Source organism: Vigna unguiculata, chromosome 5 (genome assembly GCF_037176805.1).
Source record: "Vigna unguiculata cultivar grain cowpea cultivar isolate G323 ecotype 2 chromosome 5, ASM3717680v1, whole genome shotgun sequence".
In the NCBI taxonomy this organism is placed as follows: domain Eukaryota; kingdom Viridiplantae; phylum Streptophyta; class Magnoliopsida; order Fabales; family Fabaceae; genus Vigna; species Vigna unguiculata.
In genome coordinates this window covers 40,104,347-40,127,686 of record NC_140796.1, presented here as the reverse complement: position 1 = coordinate 40,127,686, position 23,340 = coordinate 40,104,347, and the positions used below count along the sequence as shown (strand labels likewise).

Below are 23,340 nucleotides of genomic sequence, written 5' to 3'. Positions count from 1 at the left end.
TTGGTGTATGCATGAGTGTGGGTTCAAACCTTGTTGAGAACTAAATAGTTTTCTTTTTGCTAAATTTCCTTTGAGCATGAATATGAAAGGATTGGAAAACCTAGCAGATACTAGAGAGGTAATGTGGGGGGAAGCTGAAAATTTATGGGTGATAGCCATTGAATGGCCTTAACCATATTTCTTTTAATAAATTTCGTTTTAGTAAAATAGAGAATAATTAGGGTACATTAAGAGTGAGAGAGAAGAGAGAAGGAGAGGAGAAAATCAGTCTGTGAGAGGTGCAAATAGCTCTGAGAGTGAGAAAGAACGATTCTGGTGCGTGAAGGAGGGCCGCGAGAGAAGAATCAGAGTGGTTCTTTTAGCAAAGGGAAAAGGTGTGCAAGGAGAGTGGGAATCTCAATTTGGAGCGCGAATTCCAGGTTAGGGGAGTTGTTTTCTTGCCTTTTTGATTGTAATTGAATAATTGCGCGATGCCTTGACTCATAGCATGATCACTGCGTCATTTCTGCACTGTTGTATTGAGGTTTCTGGATTTTTCCAGAAACCGCCTGGCGGTTCATTCCCTACCGCCAGGCGGCACATCAGGTTTGCTGTGTTGTTCTTGTTTTGGTATGATCCGCCTGGCGGCTATGAATTTCTGCCAGGCGACGCGACACTGTTCGCGTTCTATTTTCGTGATTTTGTGAATGTATGTATGAGAACCATTATGGATTCTGAAATTGATTTGTATAACTTTTATTGGAGAACTTGTGGGTCTGAAATTGATTGAAATCGTTATATCTCAGAGAATGTAAGTGACGGGAATGAGTACTAGAAAGAGGGTGGACGCTGTAGCAGGTATGAACAAGCCTGGTTTGTGCAGGTACTGATGCTCCGCCTGGCGGCAAGCAAAACGCCGCCAGGCGATAGCGTGGTCAGGGGCAGTGCTGCGAGCTTTTTGGAAATAGAAACTGAGGGAGGATTTGGAGTGTGTGAGGTTTACGATAATTCGAAAAGGGACGAAGTACTATGATAATCAACTGTGAGGAGAGTAGTTTATGATGTTGGATGGGTTATCAAAGGTAGAAAGGGAGAAGGGAAAATTGTAGTAAGAGATCCTGTAGGGAAAGCATAGTATTTGTTTACGTGTGACTGGATAGGTACCGGATATGACTTACTGATATTAGGTAATAATTGAGGATATATGCACTATGGGATGAAAATTAGTCATGTTGTAAATTGTTTGGGATTAATGTTATAGGTACTGGAGGAAATATGGATGGATATGATTATGCATGAGAAAGTATGGGGGAAGTACTCTAAGAGTAATGGCAGCAGAGTTTTGGTTATGACAGTGTAGGATGCTTGATAGCGTGAGTGAAGATATTGAACTGTTGACTGTGTTCGTAGATATGAATGAAGTTGTTTAAGAGGTTAATGCTCCGGTATTGTGAAGACTTGAATCGATGGTTTGGACAGGGTACGGTTGGGTGCTTGATACTTGTGATAGTGGTAGACTAACCATAAAGAGTATTCTATAGAGGGGTCTTTATTTGGGTACTTGGAATCGAGTCACGTAGTAAATTAGATTGATTGAGACTTTAAAAACCAGAGGGGTTCTGCTACTGATACGGCGCCTGGCGGCACGGGTAGGTGCGCCAGGCGGTGAGACTAGCGTCAGGGGTCTCTGTATTGTTGGGCGCCTGGCGGCACGGTGTGCTCCGCCAGGCGGTAACGAGAAAACAGTGGGTCTGGGGAGGCGCTGGCGCTAGGCGGTCTGGAGCATTTTCGCCTGGCGACGTGTGGGCCGAGCCAGGCGGAGACGCTGTTGTTCTTTGCTTCCTGGTGTGTTGTTTGACTGACAATGATGCTTTGCTTGGATCGGGAGATGCTGTGCCATGAGCGGGTAGGTTCATGGATGGTGTGACATGTGATGATATGAGCGGGGAGGTTCATATCAAGTTACTCTCACGTGGGGATACGAGCGGGGAGGTTCGTATGTTCCGTGCTCACGTTGAGAGATGTCACGTGCGGGGAGGTACGGGGGCTGGTGGATCACATGTGTTGGACTACGGACGGGTAGGTCCGTAGAGCAGGACTACGAGCGGGGAGGTTCGTAGAGGCAGGACCACGAGCGGGCAGGTTCGTGTGAGCATCAGATTCCCGAGTCCAAGGCTAACCAATTGTATGAATTGAAGACTGTTAAGTCTTGGGGTTAGGGTCTTGGCCAAGATTTATAGATAATGATTAAGATGGGTAAATGATCTATCTTGTGTTTACATTCTTGTTATTTTATTTTCTCAGCTCACCCTTTCTGTTTGTGTGTGGCGATGATCGTGTAATTCGTTACACGGGAGCAGATGTTGATACAGGTGGTGCTGAGGATGCTCAGATGGCGGAGTGAGGGCTAGCATGGGAGTAGTGCTAGGGTTTTGATAAATTGTAATTTATATTTTAAATGCAAATTTTGGGAACTTGTAACCTTTTATGAATTTATTTATGAGTTTTGGCGCGCTATCTTAATAAATTGAAATTTTTCCCGCGTTGGGATTTTTATCGAGATGGCTATTAAAGTACTTATTTATTTTAATATTTATTTTTAAGTAATAATCCCTAGGGATGTTACATTTGGTATCAGAGCAAACGTTTTGATGCTTTTGGGGCAAACTGGGGAGTGAGCTGACGTTTGTGTGTGAAATTGACTGATGTGTGTTAGTTGCTAGAATTAATAGAGCATGATTTAATCTTTAGCTGTTTGATTTTAACAGCTGAAATATGTGGCGTGCACAGGCAATGGCAAACAGGAGGCGTAGAAACACTGCCGGAGCTGATGAGATTGCTAACGCAATCCACAGGATGGTGGATGCTATGCAGCCCGTGGCAGCGCCCCCGCGGGCTATGATTCCACCTGTCAGACCAGTGACCATGGAGGACTTCATGCGTCACAAACCGGCTAAATTCACTGGGAAAGCCACCCCGGATGAGGCGGATGCGTGGCTCCAAGAGTGCGAGAAGATATTCAGGGTGATAGAGTGCACAGAGGCGCAGAAGCTAAATTTTGCCACCTTCCTATTAGTAACTGAAGCTGAGTATTGGTGGATGAGTATGCAGCAACAGATGATAAATAGAGCTGAAAATGTGACTTGGGCCAACTTCAGGACGAGGTTCCTGGAGAAATATTTTCCTGACAGCGCTAAACATGAGCGCGAGGCAGAGTTTCTCACCCTGCAGCAGGGAAACTTGTATGTGCAGGACTACGTGGAGAGATTTGAGTATCTCTCGAGATTCTACTCCCAGACAGTGACGGAGGAGTGGCGCTGTAGAAAGTTTGAGGGCGGCCTCAAGCATGAACTGAGGCGTTTCATCGTGCCATTGAGGGTGCGAGAGTTTCTTATCTTGGTGGAGCAAGCCAAGAGTGTGGAGCAGCTGGAGAAAGGACCCAGCCTTGTTAACCGTACCCAGAGGAACAGTGCTGAAGGCAGAGTCCAGAAGAAGCCCTACAGTAGACCAGCCGCGTCTTCATGGAAACCGAGGTGCTATAACTGCAGGGGTGAACATCTGCAGCGAAATTGTACTAGACCCACCCGCAGCGGAGGCAGTGGCATAGGCACTCGTAAGTGCTATGCCTGTGATCAGCCAGGACACTTTGCCGATAGATGTCCTAATAGGAAGACTGCACCAGCATCACGACCTCAGCCATCTTCTTCCGACAGGCCGAGAGCCGCAGGCCGGGTTTTTGCCATGACTAGCACAGAGGCCACCCGGTCAGGTAACCTGATTCTGGACCAGTGTTTACTTTATGGTAACAGTGTGTTAGTGTTGTTTGATTCAGGAGCTTCACACTCCTTCATATCCCATGATTGTGTGAAGAAATTGGGGTTGTCCACTCGTGACCTTGGATGCGAGTTGATAGTCTCGACACCCGCATCTGGACAGGTTTCAACAAACGTAGCCTGTGTTGGATGCTTGATGGAGGTGGAGGGCAGACGCTTCAAGGTGAATCTAGTTTGTTTGCCCTTGGAGGGATTGGAGGTCATACTGGGAATGGACTGGCTGTCTATCAACCATGTGGTGCTTGATTGTGGACGGCGCAGAATTGTGTTCCCAGAAACAGAAGGGATAGAGTTGGTAACGTCTGGAGAGGCAGTGAAAGAGATGAAGAGAGGGTCGACGTGTTTTGTGATAGTGGCCCAAGAAAAGAAAATGAGTACAGAAGAGCAGATCAGTAAGATACCGGTGGTGGACGAATATGCCGATGTATTTCCAGACGAGATACCCGAGTTGCCACCCAGTCGGGATATAGATTTCTCAATTGATCTAATCCCTGGAGCGGGCCCAGTGTCGGCAGCGCCTTATAGAATGGCACCGGCTGAATTAGCAAAGTTGAAGAATCAGATAGAAGACCTGCTAGAGAAGAAATTCATCCGACCCAGCGCTTCACCATGGGGAGCCCCAGTGTTATTAGTGAAGAAGAAAGACGGTAGTTCTCGGCTGTGCGTTGATTATCGTCAGTTGAACAAGTTGACGATAAAGAACAAGTACCCACTGCCTAGAATCGATGATTTGCTTGATCAGCTCAGAGGGGCAGGAGTATTCTCCAAGATTGACTTGAGGTCTGGCTATCATCAGATCTTAGTCAAGCCGGAGGATGTCCAGAAGACAGCCTTTAGATCGAGATATGGACATTACGAATATGTCGTGATGCCTTTTGGAGTGACAAACGCCCCAGATGTCTTCATGGATTATATGAACCGCATCTTCAGACCATACCTGGACAAATTTGTGGTAGTATTTATAGACGATATTCTCATCTACTCTCAGACTAGGGAGGAGCATGCAGACCATCTGAGAATCGTGCTGGAAATATTGAGAGAACACCAACTGTACGGTAAACTGTCCAAATGTGAATTTTGGTTGGACGAAGTGCAGTTTCTAGGGCACGTAATTTCTTCACGTGGTATATTAGTGGACCCGAGTAAGATTGAAACGGTGTTGAAATGGGAGAGACCTCAAATTGTAACAGAAGTCAGAAGCTTCTTGGGATTGGCTGGATATTACAGGAGGTTTGTGGAAGGGTTTTCTAAGATGGTGAGTCCATTAACTCAACTCACTAGGAAGGATCAACCCTTCTCATGGACTGATAAATGCGACGAATGCTTTGAAGAGATGAAAAGGAGGTTGACTACCGCTCCGATTTTAATTATCCCAGATACCAGTAAGATGTTTGAGGTATACTGCGATGCATCCTACCAGGGTTTGGGTTGTGTACTAATGCAGGAGAAGAGGCCGGTAGCTTATGCCTCTAGACAGTTGAAGGTGCACGAGAAAAACTACCCTACCCACGATCTGGAGTTGGCTGCTGTAGTGTTCGCTCTTAAAACATGGAGACACTATTTGTATGGCTCCCAATTTCAGGTATTTAGTGATCATAAAAGCCTGAAATATCTGTTTGATCAAAAGGAGCTAAATATGAGACAGCGGCGTTAGATGGAATATCTCAAGGATTACGATTTCGAGTTGCTTTACCACCCTGGTAAAGCTAATGTGGTTGCGGATGCCTTGAGTCGGAAACAGATGCACATTTCAGCTATGATGGTGAAAGAGCTGGAGCTAATCGAGAAGCTCAGGGATATGAATCTGGGTATGCAACTGAGTGATGATTGCATCAAATGTGGGGTGCTTACATTGACTAGTGATGTATTGGGAGTTATCCGAGACCAACAGAAGGATGATGCTGAGTTACAGCAATTTGCGAGTTGGATAGGGACTGAGAAGGGGAAAGACTACCGGATTGGGACAGATGGTATCCTGAGGTTCAGAGATCGAGTCTGTGTGCCTGGAGATTGGAGGTTGAGGAAACAAATTCTAGAGGAGGGCCATAAAAGTCGTCTTAGCATACATCCAGGTATGACTAAGATGTATCACGACTTGAAACAGTCCTTCTGGTGGAACGGGATGAAGACTGACATTGCAGACTTTGTGGCATCGTGCTTGGTATGTCAGAAGGCCAAGATTGAACATCAGCGACCAGGGGATACACTTGAGTCGTTGGACATTCCTCAGTGGAAATGGGACAGTGTTGCCATGGACTTCGTCACTCACTTGCCGAAGTCTGTGAAGGGGCACGACTCAATCTGGGTAATAGTGGATAGGTTGACGAAGTGTGCTCACTTCCTTGCTATCAATCAGAAGTGGTCAATGGACAGATTGGCTGAGTTATACGTAAGGGAAGTGGTCCGGTTGCACGGTGTGCCGGCCAGTATAGTGTCAGATAGAGATCCGAGATTCACCTCTCGTTTTTGGCAGTCATTACAGGCCGCGTTGGGGACTCAGTTGAGGATGAGTTCTGCATATCATCCTCAGACTGATGGGCAGTCGGAGCGTACCATTCAGTCCTTGGAGGATCTGTTGAGGGCTTGCGTATTAGATCATATGGGTAGTTGGAGTGAGATGCTTCCCTTAGTGGAGTTCACATACAACAACAGTTATCACACCAGCATCGGTATGGCTCCATATGAGGCGTTGTATGGGCGGCGGTGTAGGACGCCACTGTGTTGGAACCAGGATGGAGAATCATTGGTGTTGGGTCCCGAGTTTTTACAGCAAACCTCTGAGAAGGTTAGGGCAATCCAGGAGAGAATGAGGGCTACACAGAGCAGACAAAAGTCCTATGCAGACAAGAGGAGACGACCTCTAGAGTTCGAGGCTGGGGATCATGTATTCCTCAGGGTAACGCCGACAGCTGGTATTGGGAGGGCCATCAAATCGCAGAAGTTAACCCCGAGGTTTGTTGGGCCTTATCAGATTCTGAGGAGAATTGGAGTTGCAGCTTATGAGATCGCCCTACCACCACACCTGACGAATCTGCATAATGTGTTCCACGTATCTCAGTTGAGGAAATATGTTGCAGACCCGTCGCACGTACTGGAGTCAGACGATATTCAGATTCGGGAGGATTTGACGGTAAACACTGGGCCAGTACGAATTCTAGATTCACAGGTGAAACAGCTAAGGGGGAAGGAAATTAAGACTGTGAAGGTGCTGTGGGATGAGACTACCCAGGAGATGACTTGGGAGATGGAGGATCGCATGAAGCAATCCTACCCGCATCTATTTCCTAGTAAGTCTTATTTTCGAGGACGAAAATCTTAAAAGGTGGGTGTAATGTAAGACCTGGGAAAATTAAATAGTTATTTAATTAATTATTTAATTAGGACGGGTAATGGGAATATTCAAAGTAATAAATGTGGAGAACTATGACATGGAAAAGTACTAGCTCAAGTGGTTGAGAGTACTTTATTGTGTGTGAGGACTTGGATTCGAGTCCTATCTGTGCCACTTGGGTGTTATTTAAATTATGCATTTTTTTGTGTGTATATATTGAATGCGTATGGATGATGATAAATCCTTAAAATTGTGGGAGTCATCAAGAAACATGTGTTGGTTGAGTGGTTTGGCCTTGGTTTGGTGTATGCATGAGTGTGGGTTCAAACCTTGTTGAGAACTAAATAGTTTTCTTTTTGCTAAATTTCCTTTGAGCATGAATATGAAAGGATTGGAAAACCTAGCAGATACTAGAGAGGTAATGTGGGGGGAAGCTGAAAATTTATGGGTGATAGCCATTGAATGGCCTTAACCATATTTCTTTTAATAAATTTCGTTTTAGTAAAATAGAGAATAATTAGGGTACATTAAGAGTGAGAGAGAAGAGAGAAGGAGAGGAGAAAATCAGTCTGTGAGAGGTGCAAATAGCTCTGAGAGTGAGAAAGAACGATTCTGGTGCGTGAAGGAGGGCCGCGAGAGAAGAATCAGAGTGGTTCTTTTAGCAAAGGGAAATGGTGTGCAAGGAGAGTGGGAATCTCAATTTGGAGCGCGAATTCCAGGTTAGGGGAGTTGTTTTCTTGCCTTTTTGATTGTAATTGAATAATTGCGCGATGCCTTGACTCATAGCATGATCACTGCATCATTTCTGCACTGTTGTATTGAGGTTTCTGGATTTTTCCAGAAACCGCCTGGCGGTTCATTCCCTACCACCAGGCGGCACATCAGGTTTGCTGTGTTGTTCTTGTTTTGGTATGATCTGCCTGGCGGCTATGAATTTCTGCCAGGCGACGCGACACTGTTCGCGTTCTATTTTCGTGATTTTGTGAATGTATGTATGAGAACCATTATGGATTCTGAAATTGATTTGTATAACTTTTATTGGAGAACTTGTGGGTCTGAAATTGATTGAAATCGTTATATCTCAGAGAATGTAAGTGACGGGAATGAGTACTAGAAAGAGGGTGGACGCTGTAGCAGGTATGAACAAGCCTGGTTTGTGCAGGTACTGATGCTCCGCCTGGCGGCAAGCAAAACGCCGCCAGGCGATAGCGTGGTCAGGGGCAGTGCTGCGAGCTTTTTGGAAATAGAAACTGAGGGAGGATTTGGAGTGTGTGAGGTTTACGATAATTCGAAAAGGGACGAAGTACTATGATAATCAACTGTGAGGAGAGTAGTTTATGATGTTGGATGGGTTATCAAAGGTAGAAAGGGAGAAGGGAAAATTGTAGTAAGAGATCCTGTAGGGAAAGCATAGTATTTGTTTACGTGTGACTGGATAGGTACCGGATATGACTTACTGATATTAGGTAATAATTGAGGATATATGCACTATGGGATGAAAATTAGTCATGTTGTAAATTGTTTGGGATTAATGTTATAGGTACTGGAGGAAATATGGATGGATATGATTATGCATGAGAAAGTATGGGGGAAGTACTCTAAGAGTAATGGCAGCAGAGTTTTGGTTATGACAGTGTAGGATGCTTGATAGCGTGAGTGAAGATATTGAACTGTTGACTGTGTTCGTAGATATGAATGAAGTTGTTTAAGAGGTTAATGCTCCGGTATTGTGAAGACTTGAATCGATGGTTTGGACAGGGTACGGTTGGGTGCTTGATACTTGTGATAGTGGTAGACTAACCATAAAGAGTATTCTATAGAGGGGTCTTTATTTGGGTACTTGGAATCGAGTCACGTAGTAAATTAGATTGATTGAGACTTTAAAAACCAGAGGGGTTCTGCTACTGATACGGCCCATGGCGGCACGGGTAGGTGCGCCAGGCGGTGAGACTAGCGTCAGGGGTCTCTGTATTGTTGGGCGCCTGGCGGCACGGTGTGCTCTGCCAGGCGGTAACGAGAAAACAGTGGGTTTGGGGAGGCGCTGGCGCCAGGCGGTCTGGAGCATTTTCGCCTGGCGACGTGTGGGCCGAGCCAGGCGGAGACGCTGTTGTTCTTTGCTTCCTGGTGTGTTGTTTGACTGACAATGATGCTTTGCTTGGATCGGGAGATGCTGTGCCATGAGCGGGTAGGTTCATGGATGGTGTGACATGTGATGATATGAGCGGGGAGGTTCATATCAAGTTACTCTCACGTGGGGATACGAGCGGGGAGGTTCGTATGTTCCGTGCTCACGTTGAGAGATGTCACGTGCGGGGAGGTACGGGGGCTGGTGGATCACATGTGTTGGACTACGGACGGGTAGGTCCGTAGAGCAGGACTACGAGCGGGGAGGTTCGTAGAGGCAGGACCACGAGCGGGCAGGTTCGTGTGAGCATCAGATTCCCGAGTCCAAGGCTAACCAATTGTATGAATTGAAGACTGTTAAGTCTTGGGGTTAGGGTCTTGGCCAAGATTTATAGATAATGATTAAGATGGGTAAATGATCTATCTTGTGTTTACATTCTTGTTATTTTATTTTCTCAGCTCACCCTTTCTGTTTGTGTGTGGCGATGATCGTGTAATTCGTTACACGGGAGCAGATGTTGATACAGGTGGTGCTGAGGATGCTCAGATGGCGGAGTGAGGGCTAGCATGGGAGTAGTGCTAGGGTTTTGATAAATTGTAATTTATATTTTAAATGCAAATTTTGGGAACTTGTAACCTTTTATGAATTTATTTATGAGTTTTGGCGCGCTATCTTAATAAATTGAAATTTTTCCCGCGTTGGGATTTTTATCGAGATGGCTATTAAAGTACTTATTTATTTTAATATTTATTTTTAAGTAATAATCCCTAGGGATGTTACATTTGGTATCAGAGCAAACGTTTTGATGCTTTTGGGGCAAACTGGGGAGTGAGCTGACGTTTGTGTGTGAAATTGACTGATGTGTGTTAGTTGCTAGAATTAATAGAGCATGATTTAATCTTTAGCTGTTTGATTTTAACAGCTGAAATATGTGGCGTGCACAGGCAATGGCAAACAGGAGGCGTAGAAACACTGCCGGAGCTGATGAGATTGCTAACGCAATCCACAGGATGGTGGATGCTATGCAGCCCGTGGCAGCGCCCCCGCGGGCTATGATTCCACCTGTCAGACCAGTGACCATGGAGGACTTCATGCGTCACAAACCGGCTAAATTCACTGGGAAAGCCACCCCGGATGAGGCGGATGCGTGGCTCCAAGAGTGCGAGAAGATATTCAGGGTGATAGAGTGCACAGAGGCGCAGAAGCTAAATTTTGCCACCTTCCTATTAGTAACTGAAGCTGAGTATTGGTGGATGAGTATGCAGCAACAGATGATAAATAGAGCTGAAAATGTGACTTGGGCCAACTTCAGGACGAGGTTCCTGGAGAAATATTTTCCTGACAGCGCTAAACATGAGCGCGAGGCAGAGTTTCTCACCCTGCAGCAGGGAAACTTGTATGTGCAGGACTACGTGGAGAGATTTGAGTATCTCTCGAGATTCTACTCCCAGACAGTGACGGAGGAGTGGCGCTGTAGAAAGTTTGAGGGCGGCCTCAAGCATGAACTGAGGCGTTTCATCGTGCCATTGAGGGTGCGAGAGTTTCTTATCTTGGTGGAGCAAGCCAAGAGTGTGGAGCAGCTGGAGAAAGGACCCAGCCTTGTTAACCGTACCCAGAGGAACAGTGCTGAAGGCAGAGTCCAGAAGAAGCCCTACAGTAGACCAGCCGCGTCTTCATGGAAACCGAGGTGCTATAACTGCAGGGGTGAACATCTGCAGCGAAATTGTACTAGACCCACCCGCAGCGGAGGCAGTGGCATAGGCACTCGTAAGTGCTATGCCTGTGATCAGCCAGGACACTTTGCCGATAGATGTCCTAATAGGAAGACTGCACCAGCATCACGACCTCAGCCATCTTCTTCCGACAGGCCGAGAGCCGCAGGCCGGGTTTTTGCCATGACTAGCACAGAGGCCACCCGGTCAGGTAACCTGATTCTGGACCAGTGTTTACTTTATGGTAACAGTGTGTTAGTGTTGTTTGATTCAGGAGCTTCACACTCCTTCATATCCCATGATTGTGTGAAGAAATTGGGGTTGTCCACTCGTGACCTTGGATGCGAGTTGATAGTCTCGACACCCGCATCTGGACAGGTTTCAACAAACGTAGCCTGTGTTGGATGCTTGATGGAGGTGGAGGGCAGACGCTTCAAGGTGAATCTAGTTTGTTTGCCCTTGGAGGGATTGGAGGTCATACTGGGAATGGACTGGCTGTCTATCAACCATGTGGTGCTTGATTGTGGACGGCGCAGAATTGTGTTCCCAGAAACAGAAGGGATAGAGTTGGTAACGTCTGGAGAGGCAGTGAAAGAGATGAAGAGAGGGTCGACGTGTTTTGTGATAGTGGCCCAAGAAAAGAAAATGAGTACAGAAGAGCAGATCAGTAAGATACCGGTGGTGGACGAATATGCCGATGTATTTCCAGACGAGATACCCGAGTTGCCACCCAGTCGGGATATAGATTTCTCAATTGATCTAATCCCTGGAGCGGGCCCAGTGTCGGCAGCGCCTTATAGAATGACACCGGCTGAATTAGCAAAGTTGAAGAATCAGATAGAAGACCTGCTAGAGAAGAAATTCATCCGACCCAGCGCTTCACCATGGGGAGCCCCAGTGTTATTAGTGAAGAAGAAAGACGGTAGTTCTCGGCTGTGCGTTGATTATCGTCAGTTGAACAAGTTGACGATAAAGAACAAGTACCCACTGCCTAGAATCGATGATTTGCTTGATCAGCTCAGAGGGGCAGGAGTATTCTCCAAGATTGACTTGAGGTCTGGCTATCATCAGATCTTAGTCAAGCCGGAGGATGTCCAGAAGACAGCCTTTAGATCGAGATATGGACATTACGAATATGTCGTGATGCCTTTTGGAGTGACAAACGCCCCAGATGTCTTCATGGATTATATGAACCGCATCTTCAGACCATACCTGGACAAATTTGTGGTAGTATTTATAGACGATATTCTCATCTACTCTCAGACTAGGGAGGAGCATGCAGACCATCTGAGAATCGTGCTGGAAATATTGAGAGAACACCAACTGTACGGTAAACTGTCCAAATGTGAATTTTGGTTGGACGAAGTGCAGTTTCTAGGGCACGTAATTTCTTCACGTGGTATATTAGTGGACCCGAGTAAGATTGAAACGGTGTTGAAATGGGAGAGACCTCAAATTGTAACAGAAGTCAGAAGCTTCTTGGGATTGGCTGGATATTACAGGAGGTTTGTGGAAGGGTTTTCTAAGATGGTGAGTCCATTAACTCAACTCACTAGGAAGGATCAACCCTTCTCATGGACTGATAAATGCGACGAATGCTTTGAAGAGATGAAAAGGAGGTTGACTACCGCTCCGATTTTAATTATCCCAGATACCAGTAAGATGTTTGAGGTATACTGCGATGCATCCTACCAGGGTTTGGGTTGTGTACTAATGCAGGAGAAGAGGCCGGTAGCTTATGCCTCTAGACAGTTGAAGGTGCACGAGAAAAACTACCCTACCCACGATCTGGAGTTGGTTGCTGTAGTGTTCGCTCTTAAAACATGGAGACACTATTTGTATGGCTCCCAATTTCAGGTATTTAGTGATCATAAAAGCCTGAAATATCTGTTTGATCAAAAGGAGCTAAATATGAGACAACGGCGTTAGATGGAATATCTCAAGGATTACGATTTCGAGTTGCTTTACCACCCTGGTAAAGCTAATGTGGTTGCGGATGCCTTGAGTCGGAAACAGATGCACATTTCAGCTATGATGGTGAAAGAGCTGGAGCTAATCGAGAAGCTCAGGGATATGAATCTGGGTATGCAACTGAGTGATGATTGCATCAAATGTGGGGTGCTTACATTGACTAGTGATGTATTGGGAGTTATCCGAGACCAACAGAAGGATGATGCTGAGTTACAGCAATTTGCGAGTTGGATAGGGACTGAGAAGGGGAAAGACTACCGGATTGGGACAGATGGTATCCTGAGGTTCAGAGATCGAGTCTGTGTGCCTGGAGATTGGAGGTTGAGGAAACAAATTCTAGAGGAGGGCCATAAAAGTCGTCTTAGCATACATCCAGGTATGACTAAGATGTATCACGACTTGAAACAGTCCTTCTGGTGGAACGGGATGAAGACTGACATTGCAGACTTTGTGGCATCGTGCTTGGTATGTCAGAAGGCCAAGATTGAACATCAGCGACCAGGGGATACACTTGAGTCGTTGGACATTCCTCAGTGGAAATGGGACAGTGTTGCCATGGACTTCGTCACTCACTTGCCGAAGTCTGTGAAGGGGCACGACTCAATCTGGGTAATAGTGGATAGGTTGACGAAGTGTGCTCACTTCCTTGCTATCAATCAGAAGTGGTCAATGGACAGATTGGCTGAGTTATACGTAAGGGAAGTGGTCCGGTTGCACGGTGTGCCGGCCAGTATAGTGTCAGATAGAGATCCGAGATTCACCTCTCGTTTTTGGCAGTCATTACAGGCCGCGTTGGGGACTCAGTTGAGGATGAGTTCTGCATATCATCCTCAGACTGATGGGCAGTCAGAGCGTACCATTCAGTCCTTGGAGGATCTGTTGAGGGCTTGCGTATTAGATCATATGGGTAGTTGGAGTGAGATGCTTCCCTTAGTGGAGTTCACATACAACAACAGTTATCACACCAGCATCGGTATGGCTCCATATGAGGCGTTGTATGGGCGGCGGTGTAGGACGCCACTGTGTTGGAACCAGGATGGAGAATCATTGGTGTTGGGTCCCGAGTTTTTACAGCAAACCTCTGAGAAGGTTAGGGCAATCCAGGAGAGAATGAGGGCTACACAGAGCAGACAAAAGTCCTATGCAGACAAGAGGAGACGACCTCTAGAGTTCGAGGCTGGGGATCATGTATTCCTCAGGGTAACGCCGACAGCTGGTATTGGGAGGGCCATCAAATCGCAGAAGTTAACCCCGAGGTTTGTTGGGCCTTATCAGATTCTGAGGAGAATTGGAGTTGCAGCTTATGAGATCGCCCTACCACCACACCTGACGAATCTGCATAATGTGTTCCACGTATCTCAGTTGAGGAAATATGTTGCAGACCCGTCGCACGTACTGGAGTCAGACGATATTCAGATTCGGGAGGATTTGACGGTAAACACTGGGCCAGTACGAATTCTAGATTCACAGGTGAAACAGCTAAGGGGGAAGGAAATTAAGACTGTGAAGGTGCTGTGGGATGAGACTACCCAGGAGATGACTTGGGAGATGGAGGATCGCATGAAGCAATCCTACCCGCATCTATTTCCTAGTAAGTCTTATTTTCGAGGACGAAAATCTTAAAAGGTGGGTGTAATGTAAGACCTGGGAAAATTAAATAGTTATTTAATTAATTATTTAATTAGGACGGGTAATGGGAATATTCAAAGTAATAAATGTGGAGAACTATGACATGGAAAAGTACTAGCTCAAGTGGTTGAGAGTACTTTATTGTGTGTGAGGACTTGGATTCGAGTCCTATCTGTGCCACTTGGGTGTTATTTAAATTATGCATTTTTTTGTGTGTATATATTGAATGCGTATGGATGATGATAAATCCTTAAAATTGTGGGAGTCATCAAGAAACATGTGTTGGTTGAGTGGTTTGGCCTTGGTTTGGTGTATGCATGAGTGTGGGTTCAAACCTTGTTGAGAACTAAATAGTTTTCTTTTTGCTAAATTTCCTTTGAGCATGAATATGAAAGGATTGGAAAACCTAGCAGATACTAGAGAGGTAATGTGGGGGGAAGCTGAAAATTTATGGGTGATAGCCATTGAATGGCCTTAACCATATTTCTTTTAATAAATTTCGTTTTAGTAAAATAGAGAATAATTAGGGTACATTAAGAGTGAGAGAGAAGAGAGAAGGAGAGGAGAAAATCAGTCTGTGAGAGGTGCAAATAGCTCTGAGAGTGAGAAAGAACGATTCTGGTGCGTGAAGGAGGGCCGCGAGAGAAGAATCAGAGTGGTTCTTTTAGCAAAGGGAAATGGTGTGCAAGGAGAGTGGGAATCTCAATTTGGAGCGCGAATTCCAGGTTAGGGGAGTTGTTTTCTTGCCTTTTTGATTGTAATTGAATAATTGCGCGATGCCTTGACTCATAGCATGATCACTGCGTCATTTCTGCACTGTTGTATTGAGGTTTCTGGATTTTTCCAGAAACCGCCTGGCGGTTCATTCCCTACCACCAGGCGGCACATCAGGTTTGCTGTGTTGTTCTTGTTTTGGTATGATCTGCCTGGCGGCTATGAATTTCTGCCAGGCGACGCGACACTGTTCGCGTTCTATTTTCGTGATTTTGTGAATGTATGTATGAGAACCATTATGGATTCTGAAATTGATTTGTATAACTTTTATTGGAGAACTTGTGGGTCTGAAATTGATTGAAATCGTTATATCTCAGAGAATGTAAGTGACGGGAATGAGTACTAGAAAGAGGGTGGACGCTGTAGCAGGTATGAACAAGCCTGGTTTGTGCAGGTACTGATGCTCCGCCTGGCGGCAAGCAAAACGCCGCCAGGCGATAGCGTGGTCAGGGGCAGTGCTGCGAGCTTTTTGGAAATAGAAACTGAGGGAGGATTTGGAGTGTGTGAGGTTTACGATAATTCGAAAAGGGACGAAGTACTATGATAATCAACTGTGAGGAGAGTAGTTTATGATGTTGGATGGGTTATCAAAGGTAGAAAGGGAGAAGGGAAAATTGTAGTAAGAGATCCTGTAGGGAAAGCATAGTATTTGTTTACGTGTGACTGGATAGGTACCGGATATGACTTACTGATATTAGGTAATAATTGAGGATATATGCACTATGGGATGAAAATTAGTCATGTTGTAAATTGTTTGGGATTAATGTTATAGGTACTGGAGGAAATATGGATGGATATGATTATGCATGAGAAAGTATGGGGGAAGTACTCTAAGAGTAATGGCAGCAGAGTTTTGGTTATGACAGTGTAGGATGCTTGATAGCGTGAGTGAAGATATTGAACTGTTGACTGTGTTCGTAGATATGAATGAAGTTGTTTAAGAGGTTAATGCTCTGGTATTGTGAAGACTTGAATCGATGGTTTGGACAGGGTACGGTTGGGTGCTTGATACTTGTGATAGTGGTAGACTAACCATAAAGAGTATTCTATAGAGGGGTCTTTATTTGGGTACTTGGAATCGAGTCACGTAGTAAATTAGATTGATTGAGACTTTAAAAACCAGAGGGGTTCTGCTACTGATACGGCCCATGGCGGCACGGGTAGGTGCGCCAGGCGGTGAGACTAGCGTCAGGGGTCTCTGTATTGTTGGGCGCCTGGCGGCACGGTGTGCTCTGCCAGGCGGTAACGAGAAAACAGTGGGTTTGGGGAGGCGCTGGCGCCAGGCGGTCTGGAGCATTTTCGCCTGGCGACGTGTGGGCCGAGCCAGGCGGAGACGCTGTTGTTCTTTGCTTCCTGGTGTGTTGTTTGACTGACAATGATGCTTTGCTTGGATCGGGAGATGCTGTGCCATGAGCGGGTAGGTTCATGGATGGTGTGACATGTGATGATATGAGCGGGGAGGTTCATATCAAGTTACTCTCACGTGGGGATACGAGCGGGGAGGTTCGTATGTTCCGTGCTCACGTTGAGAGATGTCACGTGCGGGGAGGTACGGGGGCTGGTGGATCACATGTGTTGGACTACGGACGGGTAGGTCCGTAGAGCAGGACTACGAGCGGGGAGGTTCGTAGAGGCAGGACCACGAGCGGGCAGGTTCGTGTGAGCATCAGATTCCCGAGTCCAAGGCTAACCAATTGTATGAATTGAAGACTGTTAAGTCTTGGGGTTAGGGTCTTGGCCAAGATTTATAGATAATGATTAAGATGGGTAAATGATCTATCTTGTGTTTACATTCTTGTTATTTTATTTTCTCAGCTCACCCTTTCTGTTTGTGTGTGGCGATGATCGTGTAATTCGTTACGCGGGAGCAGATGTTGATACAGGTGGTGCTGAGGATGCTCAGATGGCGGAGTGAGGGCTAGCATGGGAGTAGTGCTAGGGTTTTGATAAATTGTAATTTATATTTTAAATGCAAATTTTGGGAACTTGTAACCTTTTATGAATTTATTTATGAGTTTTGGCGCGCTATCTTAATAAATTGAAATTTTTCCCGCGTTGGGATTTTTATCGAGATGGCTATTAAAGTACTTATTTATTTTAATATTTATTTTTAAGTAATAATCCCTAGGGATGTTACAAGGAGGGCCACTTTTGGAAGGATTGTCCCACCCTTGCTAGGGCAGCAGCACGTGTAACATCCAGGTCGGATATTACTAATTTAAGTAATAAAAAAAAGATATATGATGAAAACCTCATTTATTATACTTCGCTTCCCAAAAACGCGGGAAATTTTAAAACATTTATTAATTGAAAGTTATCCAAAAATCCATAATTTATGAAACTCCGATATAGTATCCAAATTCACAAATCAGTAAAACACTGTTAACAAAGTTCATAAAAACAATATTGATAAAATGTCAGTAAAAGGTTTTCCTAGCTAACCCTCTCTCTGATTCTATGCCTCACCAGCACCACCTGAAACATCATCTGCTCCCGTGTAACGCATTACACGATCATCGCCAAACACAAGCAGAAAGGGTGAGCTCATAAACAGTTAACATAAAAGTTAATAAAAAAAACAAGATACACCCATCTGTTTTATTCTAGTTAATTCTTGGCCAAGACCTTAATCCCCCAGGCTGTTCAACCTTCACAACATACAAAATAGTTAGTCTCAGATTTAGGGTTTTTGATGCTCACACGAACCTGACCGCTCGTGGTCCTGCCTCTACGAACCTCCCCACTCGTAGTCCTGCTCTACGAACCTCCCCGCTCGTAGTCCTGCTCTACGGACCTACCCGCTCGTAGTCCAACACACGTGATCCACCAGTTACATACCTCTCCGCACGCAGCATCTCTCAAGTGTGAGCACGGAACATACGAACCTACCTCGCTTGTATCCCCACACGAGAGTAATAGGATATGAACCTCCCCGCTCATATCATCACGTGTTCACCACTATCCATGAACCTACCCGCTCATGGCACAACATCCCCTGATCCAAGTCTCACATCACAGCATGATAACGAAAACAAGAAAAGCACACTACGCTACATAAGGTACATACTCAAGCTGGTCTTAGGGATTCCAATGCTTCCATGAACCTGCCCCCTCGTGGTCCAACTCTACGAACCTCCCCGCTTGTAGTCTAACTCTACGGACCTACCCGCCCGTAGTCTAACACACGTGATCCACCAACTACGTACCTCCCGCACGCAGCATCTCTCAAGTGTGAGCACGGAACATACGAACCTACCTCGCTCGTATCCCCACACGAGAGTAATATGATATGAACCTCCATGCTCATATCATCACGTGTTCATCACCAATCATGAACCTACCCCCTCATGACAACAACAAGCATATCCCAGACCAGGACCAACACAACAAACCATGCAAAACATATCACAATGCACCCTGCCACTACACCATCGCCTAGCGCAGCCTAAGCGCCGCTAGGCAAAATGGAAGTACAGACCACTTGGCGGCTCCACATCATCGTCGAGCGCCACAACTTACAGGACATTCCTGTTTCATACTATCGCATGGCAGTTCAGTCTACATCGCTAGACATTACACCAATAATGTGACACTACTGGTTTTAGGTACTCTAATTCATTTCCTAGAATTCAACCATTTAATTCTCAAACATCCAGAAATCATCATACACATTCATATAATACAAATTACAACATCACAACACATATGCATCTTTCAAGTATAAGCACATATTCCTCTCTTTTATAATTCATATATACTTACCTCTTAAATCAATTCCAACGCATACTTTATTTTCCCCTTCTCATTTTCCCAACTCTTTTGCATGCTTACAATTCACATACCCCACAAAAGACACAATGAAAGTTATATACTTATTCTGCATGCCTTCACAATTCCATTACATTTAAAGTATGATTATCATGTTCCCATACTTTCCCAAAACCCGTCATGATCATGCAACACTCGGTCATAGTGATATCATTAATAGTGGCCTTATTCCCACACTTATAACATCTTACATTCGAGCTAACATATATAGGTTCATATATTTAACATGTCTCAGCAAGCACTACCAAAAACATACTCATCAATCATGCATCTATATATTTATATATATACATTCACCAATCAAGGCCATACCAACACTTGATCACACTTAATCATCCATTAGTAATCATACTATTAGGGAATTCAACAACCAATCATGAGTGACGTATATCTCCCTCTTCAGGCATCCAATTCAAATCTCCACCGTTCAAAGTGAAGAACAACATGTTGTGAAACACCTTCAAATATTTCACCTAAATCGGACGGTTAACGAAGCAGGAAATGTAGGTTTACGAAAACTGCACAGACTAGAAAAATCGATGGCGCCTGGCGGCATGAAACTAGCGTCGGGCGGTTCCTGTTCCACGAAAAGTACGAAAAATAGCATTTTTCGTGAATCAGAGCACTACGCCTCACTGGTATGGCGCCTGGCGGCCAATAGGTTGCCGCCAGGCGGTTCCTGCTGTTCTAGGAACCCAGAAATCCTCCCCGCACCTGCGAACCTTATTCCAACCCCTACAATTTTGATTCCCTTTGATTTTAGACTCCATACTCCCAGCTCAAGTGTTTAGGTTTGCAATTTATTTCATACAACTTCCAATTCCATTCCGATTACAACACATAATAGTCACATACAATGCACACCAACAAATTTCCAAAAGTCGCGATGACTCTTGTGCCAAACAACATAAACAACCAAGAACAGCTTCATGCCGCCTGGCGGAAATACATGGTCCGCCAGGCGGTTCATAACAAAACCAGAAAATTACGAAAAAACAGTGCAAAAGCAAGGGAAAATCCATCCAATCATATTATGGCAAGGCACCTTCTTTCATACACATTACAGAATACCCAAAATAGCTCCCCTTACCTGGAATTCGCGCTCTAATTGGTCCTCTAGCCCTTGTCCTTATAATGTCCAAGAGTTTCCCTTTTCTTCTTCACACAACACTCAACTCTACCTCTCCCAAAATGCCAATGACTCTTCTACAATCCTCTCTTGCCATTACTCTCAACTGCAGCCGCGTTTTCCCTCACTCTCCCCAATTTCACTAACTCTTAATTACTCTTTAATGACTGTTAATGATCCAAAAACGAAAATTAATATTAATCCTATGGTTAATTGCTATTCAAAGCCAATTATGGTTGTTCTCTTCCTTTCTTGGTTGCCAATGACTCTTCTACAATCCTCTCTTGCCATTACTCTCAACTGCAGCCGCGTTTTCCCTCACTCTCCCCAATTTCACTAACTCTTAATTACTCTTTAATGACTGTTAATGATCCAAAAACGAAAATTAATATTAATCCTATGGTTAATTGCTATTCAAAGCCAATTATGGTTGTTCTCTTCCTTTCTTGGTTGTGCCACTTTTGCAGCTAGGGTTTCTATGCCTCTTTATTACCATGCAAAAAGAGAAACTTAGTCAAAAAGGAATTTAGTTTTGTTCTTAGCAAGGTTTGAACCCACAACCACTCAATTGTCAAGTCAAGTGCTCAACCAATTTAACCAATCATGTGTCTTAATAATTCCTAAAATTTTAGGATTACATTATCACATCTCACACTCAAATATACATTAAAATAATACACAAGTTAAAATAACATACAAATGGCATACATAGGACTTGAACTGTCCTCTCACATAATCAAAGTACTCTTAACCACTTAAACTAGTACTTTTCCACATCATAGTACTCCACATTAAATGCCTTAAAGGTTCCTATTACCCGCATTTAATAAATAACTATTTAATTAATTATTTAAATTTCTCGGGTCTTACATTCCCTCCATCTATAAAGATTTTCGTCCTCGAAAATTGAGCTTACCAGGGAGCAAGTGCGGATAGGATTTCCTTGTGAGATCTTCTATCTCTCAAGTCAGCTTCTGGGTTACCTCGTCCAAAAGGACTTTCACAGTACGAATCTCTTTCCTTCTGAGTGGCTTGACTTGAGAATCCAAGATTCTCACTGATCTAACTCCCACTATTAGATCCTCACGTACCTAGACGTCGTCCTCCTCTAACACAAGTGTAAGACTTGCAATCATTATAGTGTTTACACTGAGTCTTTGCCATCTAGTCTTCAATACCTATTCCCCTACTTCTCTTTCTTCCCATTCCTTGCGAAACCATCCGATTAGAACTATTCACACCAGCACTTCCTCAGGTATTAATGTAATAAAGAACTTCACCACTCCAAAGTAAAATTCTAGTATCTACTTGAAAACGAGTCTAGGACTCTTCCACCATTGAGATGCTCTACGTCTATTCTTGTCTTGTCTTTGCTAAGTAACTCTAGTTCACATGACATTCTGTCCTTACCTTTTTTTATCCATCTACAATTGATACACCGTCATCAGTTTATCTCTTTGGATCACGAACATCACCTTGTTGAGTACCACATCGTTCCGAAATGAGATTGGAAAATAACCTATCCACTCTTGTGTTGATGTCCCAGTCTCACAAAAGAGTCAATTCCAATTAACCTTGAGTATGGATTCTTCGATCATCCCGAGACACCACCAAACATAAGTATTCTGCACTTAGTCGCAACTGTAGAGTGAACCAACATCTCACTACTAACTCCCTATTGCAAACAAGCAAAACCTAAGTCTCATAATGACAATGATCTTGATTAAAACCAAAACGCATACCCCAAACACCACTTTTATACCTTGTATCCTTTTAATTATTTAATTTAACCGATCCAACACCAATTAGTAGAGACACTCCTTTAGCTACACAATACTTTTCTCTTTTCCTTGCATCCTCCTTTGTGCCATGACATTACCAACTGCCTCATTCCTATAAGAACAACTTAACGAAGTACTTCTTCTTTCGATACTTGAAACCGTTCATCTCATGTCCCAAGTCAAATCTTTCTCTCTTGTGAGCCACCTTATTTAGGACATCCATTCTACTCCTTATTTAATTGTGGTTATTGCCGAGAAGATTTAACTACCTCTCATGGAGGTTGACCGGCATAAAATCTTGAACATACAGTATTCTTACTACGTGATTGGTTTTCCCCTCTTCTTAAAACATTGCATGTTTGACCTATTCTTTCGAGCTCTACCTCAACTTTACCTTCCGCTTAAGATTCTCACTTCCTTGTCTCTACTCTCTTGGTTTAGCCTTAGCCTCATAAGTTTCACTACTTTCCACTCTGACCTCAGACCCATGTTAGGATGTAGTACCAATTTGACTTCTCAACTTTGCTGCACAAGCATGCATTGAACACCTCTCCTAATTCTAACCTTTGAATTTGATTCTTCTCGCAAAACTTATGGTATTCGTTCCAAGAACCTATTCTTGCCCTCAGTTTAACGCGATGTTTCTAAACTCCTCTAGTGCTCTTCGCCTACAAATCCAAAACTTAATTTCATTTGTACACTGATACACAACCTTCTGCATATTCGTATCTTCGGTCAAAAGACTACCTCAAAGGACCTACTCTAACCCCTGCAAGGAAAGCAGGTCAAGTTTAACCTTGAATCTGCATTCCTTTGCCATCACAAATAACAAACACATACCACAGAAGTTCAAACATAACAAGAAAAGGTATAAGCGAGAAACTCTACCAATAACTTCCTTCTTTTTCACCAAAACCTTTAGAATTAAGAAGGAAACTATCTCTAATATAGTCATGAGTGTGCACCCTCATCACTTTACCAAGATTTTTTTCTGTTCTTAATGCATCCAGTTTTACAACTCTACGCAGTTCGCAATCAATAGTATGACTGATAAATTGCAAACCCATTCCTACAAGGTTTCGCAACCAAAATACAACAAGCTCACTCCCCAAGGCCCAAAAATCATTTGAAAACCACTGCTCTGATACCAAATGTAACATCCCGGTCGGATATTACTAATTTAAGTAATAAAAAAAAGATATATGATGAAAACTTCATTTATTATACTTCGCTTCCCAAAAATGCGGG

The 23,340-nt window shown here is 44.2% G+C and overlaps 2 protein-coding genes across 2 annotated transcripts; both read left to right on the top strand.

Moving 5' to 3' along the window:
- Positions 1-2,772: 2,772 nt before the first annotated feature.
- LOC146886430 (uncharacterized) lies at positions 2,773-5,466 on the top strand. The gene has a single exon (XM_085673444.1). The coding sequence runs from the start codon at positions 2,773-2,775 to the stop codon at positions 5,464-5,466; it is 2,694 nt and encodes an 897-aa protein (XP_085529570.1).
- A 4,749-nt stretch (positions 5,467-10,215) lies between these two features.
- Positions 10,216-12,909, top strand: LOC146886429 (uncharacterized). Its single transcript, XM_085673443.1, has one exon. The coding sequence runs from the start codon at positions 10,216-10,218 to the stop codon at positions 12,907-12,909; it is 2,694 nt and encodes an 897-aa protein (XP_085529569.1).
- Positions 12,910-23,340: the final 10,431 nt, after the last annotated feature.